This window comes from Podarcis cretensis (assembly GCF_951804945.1).
Source record: "Podarcis cretensis genome assembly, chromosome: 8".
NCBI classification, from domain to species: domain Eukaryota; kingdom Metazoa; phylum Chordata; class Lepidosauria; order Squamata; family Lacertidae; genus Podarcis; species Podarcis cretensis.
In genome coordinates, this window is record NC_137177.1 from 70937574 (window position 1) to 70948819 (window position 11246).

Sequence of the window (11246 nt, forward strand, 5' to 3'; positions counted from 1 at the left end):
ACAGATTTGACTAACAGGGCCCATTAAGTTAGTTGATAGATATTATGAGAATGAGTGAATTTCATGAGAAAAATAAATTTTGAATAAACATTGTGTTTAAAATTAGATATTTAAGACCTAGATAAAAATTTTCAAAATTAGGGACAAAATATTGGAAATGTGTTCAATAAGAATTGAAACAAGGTGATAAGTTGCTGGCTAAAGTATTATAAATTTGGAACGCAGGAGCGTGAGATGTGAGGAAGTTCAAAGGATGAAGAAAAGATGGGTACTGCAAGATGTTAAATTTTATGCTTGTTTTTTCTTATGCTTATTTTCTGTTTATTCTGTCTTTTCTCTATTGTATTAACAAAACTCTTAATAAAAATTATTATACAAAAACCAAACAAACAAACTGTGGTCTGAGTGACCAATTGCACCGGCAAGCCATGGTTTGGAGTCCCTCAACATCTGGAGGGCACCAGGTTGGGGAAGGTGGCACTGTCAGCTTGTTCCTTTCCTGAGGTAGGGTGGAAGGCACTATGGGGCTTTTGGCATGTCCACCTGAAACACCCCTGAAGTCTCAAGCATCTTCTGGGTGAATGGAAGGAATCCACCCAACTCTACTCCAGTTTCCGACTGGGACAAATCAGCTGCTGAAATGTTCATAACCCAATTAAAACAGGGGTAGCCATGCCCAGGAAGGAAGCATCAGCAGGCTACAACTTCTGCCACCCTGACCGTGGGCCATGCTGGCTAGGGACTGATGGAAATTAAGAGTGCAACAACAACTGAAGACACATTGCTGGCTTCCCTGCTAAATGAGAGCCAGCAGGGTGGAGTGATTAGAGTATCAGACAGGGAGAGACCAGGGTTCGAATCCTGACCCCCTCGGCCATGAAGCTCACTGGGTGACCTTGGGCCAGTCGCTGCCTCTTGGCCTAGCCCACCTCACAGGGTTGTGGTGGAGATTAAAAGAACAGGCCACCTGCTTCAGCAGCTGCTTGAGTTGCAAAACAATGAAGCTTGGAACGGTGCAATGGAGAACTTATGAAACAGCAATGTAATACAGTGGTGCCTCGCAAGACAAAAATAATCCGTTCCGTGAGTCTCTTCGTCTAGCGGTTTTTTCGTCTTGTGAAGCATCCCTATTAGCGGCTTAGCGGATTAGCGCTATTAGCGGCTTAGCGGCTATTAGCGGCTTAGCGGCTATTAGCGGCTTAGAAAAGGGGGGGGGAAGGGAAAAAACTCGCAAGACTCGCAAGACGTTTTCGTCTTGCAAAGCAAGCCCATAGGGAAATTCGTCTTGCGAAGCGCCTCGAAAAACGGAAAACCCTTTCGTCTAGCGGGTTTTTCGTCTTGTGAGGCATTCGTCTTGCGGGGCACCACTGTACTAGCTCCACCTAAGGTATGGTGGAGAACAGCAACAACCGACAAAAGGTGGACATAATACAGTACAAGGACAGGAAGAAACATCATGGACAGAATAATAGCCACACACAAAGAACAACAAAGAGAGAGTTTGAATGCTTTACCTGTAAGACTGTAAATTATTTGATGTGTTAATGTGAATGGAAGTCGTTAAAATTGCAGCTGCGGTATAAGGGTTTGTTATTCTGACTGGTGTGTAATTGGGATTTATAAGTTTTTGGAATGCAGAGTTAAAGTAAATTACCAAGCCATCAATTCTAACATAGTCTGGCATATGAACAATTGGCATTATTGGTTGTATTATAATTTGGTATTGTGACAATGAGGCTTTTATTGGATCATTGTAACTGAAAACTAATAAAAAATTATTACGCATAAAGAGCGGGCCACCTTGAGATCCATCCATGGAGAAAAAAGGTGGAATAGAGATGCAATAAATAATAACAGCAGTGGATTATATACCACTGTGCCCTCTAGAATAGCCTATAATTCTAGGCTATTCTAGAGGGCCAGTGGCAGTACAAAGGCCCTACCTTCTGCCTTCCAGGGCTCCGGGCTCCTTGGCCATTGCTTTCTTCACACAGTGGCTTCAGGCTGCCCCCAATGAACTTGGAAGGCTCTACGGGCTCCCCGTTCCCCAGGCCCTTCATGGCGGCCCGGTACGACATGCTGCGGAGGTTGCGCTTGAGCATCCCTCCGTCCAGCTCCGCTTCCTCCAGGTCGTTGAACGAAATGCCGGGGGCCGACATGCGCTTGGGGTCCATTCGGGCGGCTTCCTTGCTCAAGATGGCCGCCGAGAAGCTCTGGTGCCGGGAGGGGACCTTGGGCTTGGGGCCCTCCGCCAGGCCCTTGGGGATGAGCTGCTGGGTGCCCACCTTGAGGGCGACTGGGCTTTGGGTGCTGAGGACGATCCGGCGGGGCCCAGTGGGCGATGGGGAGCGCTCGGCCAAGAACACAGAGCTGTCCAGCGGGCCCAGAGAGCTGCGCTTGCTGTGTGGGGACACATTGTTGGAGCTGAGGCGCAATTCCGAGCTGACCTGGTGCTCCAGCAGAACGGCCTTGTCTCCCAAGGAGCCGGTCGAATGGCGCTGAGACATGGCGCTGGCGTCTGCAGATTTGTGGGGCCTGGAGAAAGGAAGAAAGAGGATCAGGGATGCAGTTTTCCAGCACAAGAAGCAAACAAAATATGTGAGTCTCTAGGGATCTGAATCTGCCAAAGCCATGACATAATAAACATGTGGAGACCATTTGGGTGGTTTCATTCAGAATCCCTGAGGAAAATATATTTCTTACTCTTTTTGGAGTAGGTAGTAACACTTAAATGAAAAAATTGTTTTAAAATACAGTGGCACCTCGGATGTCGAAAGTTATCCGTTCCGGAAGGATGTTCGACTTCCAAAATGTTCCATTTCTGAGGCATGGCTTCTGATTGGCTCTTGCAACCAGAAGAGCCAATTGGAAGCCACTTGTCTGCCGCATCAGATGTTTGGCTTCCAAAAAACGTTCGGAAACCGGATCTCTTACTTCTGGGTTTTCAACAATCAGGAGCCGAAATGTTCAGCAACGGAGATGATCAAAAACTGAGGTTTGACTGTACCAGGATATTGTCTTATGATATTCACAGTTGGAGCTAAAGTTACTAAGCATTCCAAATAGTAACATTATTCCACAGGCGGCAACTTTTTGCCCTGCAGTTGAAAATGAATACAGTGGTACCTCGGGTTACATACACTTCAGGCTACATATGCTTCAGGTTACAGACTCCACCCAGAAATAGTGCTTCAGGTTAAGAGCTTTGCTTCAGGATGAGAACAGAAATCGTGCTCCGGTGGTGCGGAAGAAACAGGAGGCCCCATTAGCTAAAGTGGTGCTTCAGGTTAAGAACAGTTTCAGGTTAAGAACGGACCTCCGGAACGAATTAAGTACTTAACCCGAGGTACCACTGTATTTTTGTTTGTTTGTTCTGTAATCTAACATCATGTGTGAGTTAATTTTTCAACAATAACTACGCTCCAGACTTAACTATGCAGGAAATCCTCATTTAATTTGTCTAAATGTTTCCTTTTCTTGTGACAACCATAAGAAGGCCATCTGTCACATACGATCTAGTTGAGATGTCTGCATTGCAGGAGACTGAACTAGATGACCCTTGGGGTCACTTCCAAGTCTACAGTTGTATGTTTCTATAAATAAATATACTCAATTCTTTCCAAGCCATCTTCCATTTGGCCCACCCCACATCACCAAGAGAGGAACCTGCATAAATTCTTGCTTTCTTCTTAAATTAATTTCTAGGAACAACATCTCCCCCAAAGCTGCCGCTGAGTGACATTCCTTCAGTAAGTGGAAATATGTACCTTTATGGGGTGTTTTTCTTTTTTAAACAGCACCATCATTTGGCTGGTCAATAGGTCATAAAATCACCTGTGCATAGTGCCCCATAAATATTAGCAAAGCATAATATTAAACCTTTGCTGAGAATGATTTCATAGGCACCTTGTTGCTTATTCATTCCCATTGAAGCGGTCAATTTCATAACAAGACTGTTTTTTAAAAAGTTAAACATAGAGGCCGCAGAACTCTTTCAGCTTGCAAAGACTAGGGGAGAAAAAAAGGCTGTCCAACCTGTTGGATTAGTTTTCAAACTGATTTCCAACTAGTATTCTCTTCCAGTTTTCTATAGCGGGTTGGGGCACAAAAAGGTATTCTTAATTCAACTGTCCCTGTAAAAGGGCGGGGAGCTCCTCTTCCAGATACCTTGCATGCAACTCCTAGTTTAAAGATATTTGGGGATCCCAGGACAGCGTTGTTTTCATGCTGGCTAGGATGCAGTAAGTTTCCTCCTTCGTTCCTTCTTCTTTTGGAAGGATTCTAGAAATGTACAGGCATGCTACAATAACACTATTTATATCCCTCCAAGGGGACGTGGGTGGCGCTGTGGGTTAAACCACAGAACCTAGGACTTGCCGATCAGAAGGCCAGCGGTTCGAATCCCCACAATGGGGTGAGCTCCTGTTCCTCAGTCCCTGCTCCTGCCAACCTAGCAGTTCGAAAGCACATCAAAGTGCAAGTAGATAAATAGGTACCACTCCAGCGGGAAGGTAAACAGCATTTCCGTGCGCTGCTCTGGTTCGCCAGAAGCGGCTTAGTCATGCTGGCCACATGACCTGGAAGCTGTATGCCAGCTCCCTCGGCCAATAAAGCGAGATGAGCGCTGCAACCCCAGAGTCGACCACTACTGGACCTAATGGTCAGGGGTCCCTTTACCTTTAAGGAGATCAAGATGCAGTGCATGGTTCTCCCTGCCCCCACTTTATCCTCACAACAACCCTGTGAGGTGGGTTAGGCTGAGAGATGTTGACTGGCACAAGATAACCAGGGAAATTCATGACTACTAGGCACAATGGCTGTGTCCTGCCTCCATTGCTGGAGGCAGAATGTCTCTGAATGGTAGCTGCTGGGCATCAAATGACAAGAGAGCAGCCGTGCTTCAGTTCTGCTTGTAGCCTTCCCTGGGCGGCATCTGGGCAGCCTATGTGGGGACAAGATGCTGGGCTTGATTGGTCACTGGCTTGATCAAGCAGCCAGGCTCTTCTTAACAGCTGAGTGGGCAATTTGAACCCTGGTCTCTATGGTCTGATGCTCTAGTTGCTACACCTAGAAACCACAGACCCCTGATTATTTAATATGAATGAGGGCATGCAAAGGAGGAAATAATGGATGCAAGAAATGTAGGAGCTGCTTTTGCGCCTAATTCACAAATCTCACTCATCGCTGTTTCTGAAATGCGCCATTGAAAATTGTTCTCCAAGAATAGCCACAATTGGATTTTCACACATATCATAGCACAGATTTTAATCAGGCTGATCCACCTTTCCATGCCCACAGGCAGGTGAGTTTGGGAAAGCGGGCACCAGGTTAAGCAGAGGTTGAATTATTAAGGGCTCTACAGATAAAACTACCTTTAACTCCTAGAAGGAATGATGATGATGATGATGATGATGAAAAAGAAGAAGCTATGAACTGCAGCTATTTGGTGCAATGCCTGGAAATTTTTTTATTTACAACCCACACCTGTTGAGACATGTTATCTAGGGTGCAAGGTAGATTGCATTATTTACTCCACCAGCATTCCTTCCAACCCTGAAGGAGCAGGAACACCCTTTGATTTCTCAGTTGGCAGGTTGGGGCACGGCCGGAGCAGGCAGAGAAAGAGAACACACAAGTTAAGAAAACAAAAAACAGCAAGACTCAAATTCGGGAAACCCTGGACTAGATGATCCTCAGGGTCTCTTCCAACTCCATGATTCTATGATGTCAAGGCCAAGATCAGGATATGGATAAGGTGGGCAAATGCAAAAAAGAGGATCAGGGTGGGGTGGGCCCCTGCATCTAATAGTTATGTAGAAGAACAAATCAGCTCTAGGTAACAAGGTACACCTGCAGAAACTCCATCTTCTGCCCAACTATTAAAGACGCAGGAGGCCTCTGTCCTCTACATTTCCTATCTGACCCTAAAGGTAAAGGGACCCCTGACCATTAGGTCCAGTCGCGGATGACTCTGGGGTTGTGGTGCTCATCTCACTTTATTGGCCGAGGGAGCCGGCGTACAGCTTCCGGGTCATGTGGCCAGCATGACTAAGGTCCTTCTGGCAAACCAGAGCAGCTCACGGAAATGCTGTTTACCTTCCCGCCAGAGCGGTACCTATTTATCTACTTGCACTTTGACATGCTTTCGAATTGCTAGGTTGGCAGGAGCAGGGACCGAGCAACGGAAGCTCACCCCGTCGCAGGGATTCGAACCGCCGACCTTCTGATCGGCAAGCCCTAGGCTCAGTGGTTTAACCCACAGCTCCACCCGCGTCCCATCTGACCCTAGTTGCACATAACTTCAACAGTGGTGGTGGGGACACACAGAGTGATGTTGGCACAATTAGCTTCCTCAATGAGAGCTAGTGCTACGTGCCGGCTGAACACACAAGCGGGAATGTTCCCAGTTCAAATTTCTCATTTGCTATGAACCTGCTGGCAGTTCTGTTGGTATTATTTTCCCCGAGGATCATACTGTTGACTCCTCCTCCTGCAGGGCTGTCATTAAAAAATTACTTAAGTCATGTATACAAAGGTATTTCAACATTCTAAGTGCTCCACTGTGTTGATTATAACAATTTATCTTGTTGGATTTCCAAGTACTAGGCTGCAGTCGAAAGCACAGGAGCCAGGTTGGGAAAATAACATGCAGGCAAAACTGGCTAGCATCAATTCCTGAGGCAGGATGTAATAACTAAAAAGGGAATCAGAGAATCATAAAAATGTTGAGATGGAAGGGATCCAAAAGGCCATCTAGCCCAACTCCCTGCAATGCAGGAATCACAACTAGCCATACAGGATTAGCAGTCAGGTGTGATTCAATAACCACTTTCAGATGAAAATTAAAGCCTGGTTCTATGGGTAGTGCATCTGCTTTGGATGAAGAGAGTAACAGGTCCAATTCCCACCATCTCCAGACAGGACTGAAAATGTTCCCTTTCTGAAACCCTGGAGAGCTGCTGCCAGTTAGTGCAGACAATACTGACCTAGCTGGATCAATGGTCTGAGTGACTCAGGATAAGGCCTATCGTTCTCTCCCAGGAAACTTTCAGATTCACCAATTCCGGGTGTGATTCTATCATGTGCCAGCAAATTAGAGTTGTACCATTCAAGTTAATTTGGCTCTCTCAACAAACCTGCTTCCCTGCAAAATTTGGACTTTTCATGGTAAGAGAAACGAGGTGGAAATGCACCAGAAAGTGCGAAATAGCACTGGGCTTGACTCAATGTCATATAACCTCCTTGCAAAAGAAACAGAATGAGTACTCAACAAATAGCCATTGCTATCTAACCTCCCCACAAATTTTGTGCAAAGGAATCAGGATGGATGCTCATTAAATAGGTCACCTGGAAATAATCAGTTTTCAGGAAGGAGGTAAACTTTAGGGTTATAGCTCCTCTCCAATGTTAGCCCTACTCACTGTAGATCCATTGAAATTAATGGACATAGCTAACTTAGGTCCATTGATTTCAGTGAGTCTGCTCCAAGTAGGACCAACCTTGAACACAACCAGATATGACTAGTTTCACTTTCAAGTCCTTCCGTGAACCTGGGAGAATGACAGCAAGCCTAAACAGCTTGTAAGCTTTTCATTAGTCAACCCGTTTCCAGCCAAAGCACTTTAAATATTGAAAAGCTTGATCCTAACAGTGCCCACGCCCAGCAGTGTCCATGGATTTCAGTCATATTCCTTTGTCTGAGACCTTGGTTTCCCCAAACTATTCTCTGAAGGCTGACCCTATCCAGGTTCACTCTTAAATCAGTCTGACTTAATTTACTCCCAAATATGCCAAGGTGACAGAGAGGCAGCATGGTGCTAGACGTGGTGCTGTGGGTTAAACCACAGAGCCTAGGACTTGCCGATCAGAAGGTTGGCAGTTTGAATCCCCACGACGGGGTGAGCTCCGGGGTGAGCTCCCGTTGCTCAGTCTCTGCTCCTGCCAACTTAGCAGTTCGAAAGCATGTCAAAGTGCAAGTAGATAAATAGGTACCGCTCCGGTGGGAAGGTAAACAGTGTTTCCGTGCGCTGCTCTGGTTCGCCAGAAGCCGCTTAGTCATGCTGGCCACATGACCCGGAAGCTGTACGCCGGCTCCCTCGGCCAATAAAGCGAGATGAGCTCCGCAACCCCAGAGTTGGCCACGACTGGACCTAATGGTCGGGGGCCCCTTTACCCTTTACCTTTAAGTGCCACCATACTCACTGGGCCTGCACAGGATTGCACCATGGGCACCTGCAATCCTTTGGGGGCGGGGGCAGGGAGAGAAACAACACCTAAAGCGAGGGGGGGATAATTACACACACACACAGAGAGAGAGAGAGAGAGAGAGAGAGTAGCGTCTACATATTTTGCTTCATATCACAGATTATACAAACTTACTCTTGGTTTCTATTTAGGATATCGGAGATGGGGGGGGGGAAGGAGGAAGGGGCAAGGGGCACAGTTGCGCCCCCCAACCACAGTGCGGTGGATACACATGGATTACACGCAGGAAGGCTACACTCATCATTTACTAAAAATAAAATAAATTATTACAATCCTCTATTATGCTTACTCGCATAAATCCGATTGCACTCAGCTGGGTCATCACGCACAAGAAGCCCGCCCCCTCCACGCCACACGCGAGCCACAATCCAGTGGGGACTCAGACTCAGGAGTAAGTTCCACTTCGACGATGCACCGCTTACGTCAGAGCAAAAGGTGCCTGTTGCAATTTTCCAGCCAATCTCCTTTTAACCCTTTGTACACCGTGCGCCACGCATGCGATCCTCGGGCCGCCTTCCGCAAAAGGAAGTCCTCTTATCAACAACAGGGGCCTGTATCCTGCGGGATCCCTGCTCAGAGTAGACCCGCTGAAATTAGAAGATCCAGGCCTGGAAAAGGATCGGACCCCTGCTAGCCTAGATTTCGCCCCTCCAGGATTTGCAAGGGGTCGGACTCGATGACCCTCTGGTGCGCCCCAACTCTACAATTCACTGATTTGTTCCCTTAGTGCAGAATGCAGCAAGCGAAGCAGCTTTGCTTTATTAACTGCTGGGACGCCCTTTTCTAACCGGGATACATACGAACCGCGGAGGTGACTGCCTGAACGCCCACGATTTGAAACCGAGCCACGCAACTCCAAATCACAGCTCCCCATAATCAAGGCGCGCGGGGTGGGGTGGGGGGAGAGATGCGAGGAGCCTCCCTCCCGGTAAGGAAGGAATTGGGAAAACTATGCCTTGTCTTCCTTTGACCAGCGAGCTAACTTTCCCACGCGCTCACACACACACCCAAAACAAACCCGTGCGCGCTTGTCTCCAAACGCGCTCACCTTCTTTACGTCTCCATCGGGGCTCAGTCTCCAGCGTCAACGGAGCGCCATCGTCCTCGGCCTGGGACAAGAAAGAAAAGAAAAGAAAAGCACAGGTGTCGCCTGAGAAGGGGGGCTCCACCCTCGGAGGAGGAGCCTGAGATCGAAGTGCACCTGGGCAAGCCCTCCCACTTGGCTCTCTTTCTCCAGCTGGGGCGCAAGAGCCGACCGGTCTCTCTTGCAGCCAGCCAGCCTGCCTTGCCCTTCGGGGCCTGGGCGTCCCAAAGACTTCCTCTGAACTTCCTTTAACTCTTCCAGGCCGGGCAGATTCCCACGCGGGCGTCAAGTTACAAAAGATTCAAACCCCTGCCCGGTTAACCAGCAAAACGCAACGCCGGGAGTTGCAATAAATAAAATAAATAAAAAATTGTTATGGTGTGGGCTTTCCTGGGTCTATATTCTCCTGATACTGTCGAAAAGGGTCATAGTCTTAAAATGTTTTCAAATCAATGTTAATTCTTGTGTTTTTTACAGTGTCCTGTGGGTTAAACCACAGAGCCTAGGACTTGCCGATCAGAAGGTCCGCGGTTCGAATCCCCGCAACGGCATGAGCTCCCGTTGTTCGGTCCCAGCTCCTGTCAACCTAGCAGTTCGAAAGCACAAATTGCAAGTAGATAAATAGGTACCACTCTGGCGGGAAGGTAAACGGCATTTCTGTGTGCTGCTCTGGTTCGCCAGAAGCGGCTTAGTCATGCTGGCCACATGACCCGGAAGCTGTACGCTGGCTCCCTCGGCAAATAAAGCGAGGTGAGCACCACAACCCCGGAGTTGGCCAAGACTGGACCTATGGTCAGGGGTCCCTTTACCTTTACCTTTAACCTGCATAGCTTCGCCTCCAGACGTTTGCCTTATACCTAGTCTATCTAGCTCAGTAATATCCTCACTGACTAGCAGCAGCTCTCGAAGATTTCAGAGCCCCATGCCATCTTTATTTTTCATCCTTCACCAGCAGGCCCCATGGTGGATTGCAACCATTTAAAAATCAGAATTAAAAACAGTTAAAACAGGTTACCCATCCTAGGAATAGGGTGGGTCCTGAAAAACACACATCACAAGGGTCGAAACGCAAAGGTAAAGAGGTGTGTATTCAGCGTTCACGAAAAGCTGCATAGTAAATAAGCCAGATGGTTATTTGAGTTTATGGCAGAGGCAAGATTCAAACCCAGAACTTCGGGATCCACAGCTACACCTTTTAGCAAACAGGCTACTCCAGAGGCTAGCGGAGGTGGGCAGGCCATCGGCCTGGGCAGGTCATCGACCATTCATAAAACAGAGTCCATTCATAAAACACAGTGTTCATTCATAAAGCAGTAACATAAATCTCCATTGCTACATAATGGGTGTATATTTCAGCGGTTGAATGTACAAGTTTATGGCCATGCTATAATGTAGTGCTTATGCAACTGTGAATAAAAGGTGGCTGGGCTCATTGTCTTGGGGTTTGGGGGGGAAAGAGGTGACAAAACTGATTTCCAATAAGTGCCCCCCCCTTTATTTCCATAACAAGTCCTTGAGTCTGTACTCTGAATGGTGACACCAGGGACCTAGAAGGCGCAGGGCTTGTCAGTCCAACCCCTGCACAGTCTCATCAGGGCTGACCTTAAGGCAACTGGGCCAAATTGGGCCCCGTGGGCTGCTCCTAAGGGGGCCCCTTCACCAGGGCAATCTTGATGGATTTTATTTATATCTATAAGATTTTGCAGACTTTGGCTGTGAACTGGGGCCCTATAAAAAAAAATTCAACTTGGGCCCCACTGGCTAGCCCTGAGTCTAATAGTTGATGGGCCTGAGTTGCCCTGCCCTTGCATGAAGTCTTGGGTTTGCAATTTGGGGAGAGGGGAGACTGCAGCATTGGGGAGCGGGAGGGCTGGTGAGGCCCCCCAGATTTAGAGGC

At 47.6% G+C, this 11246-nt stretch overlaps 1 protein-coding gene across 2 annotated transcripts in view; it reads right to left on the reverse strand.

Annotated features, from left to right (window-relative positions):
* Positions 1-9547, reverse strand: part of ARHGEF16 (Rho guanine nucleotide exchange factor 16) — a 36957-nt gene extending 27410 nt beyond the window's left edge. Inside the window, exons 1-2 of one of the 2 annotated variants that reach the window (XM_079986940.1) lie at positions 9314-9547; positions 1944-2535 (exon numbers count right to left, since the gene is read on the reverse strand). In XM_079986940.1, coding sequence (XP_079843066.1) covers positions 1944-2507 — 564 coding nt within the window. In that variant the 5' untranslated portion in view covers positions 2508-2535; positions 9314-9547. Of the gene's footprint in view, positions 1-1943; positions 2536-8554; positions 8662-9313 lie in introns of those variants that run through there. The other variant, XM_079986941.1, reaches the window with a different exon arrangement.
* Positions 9548-11246: the final 1699 nt, after the last annotated feature.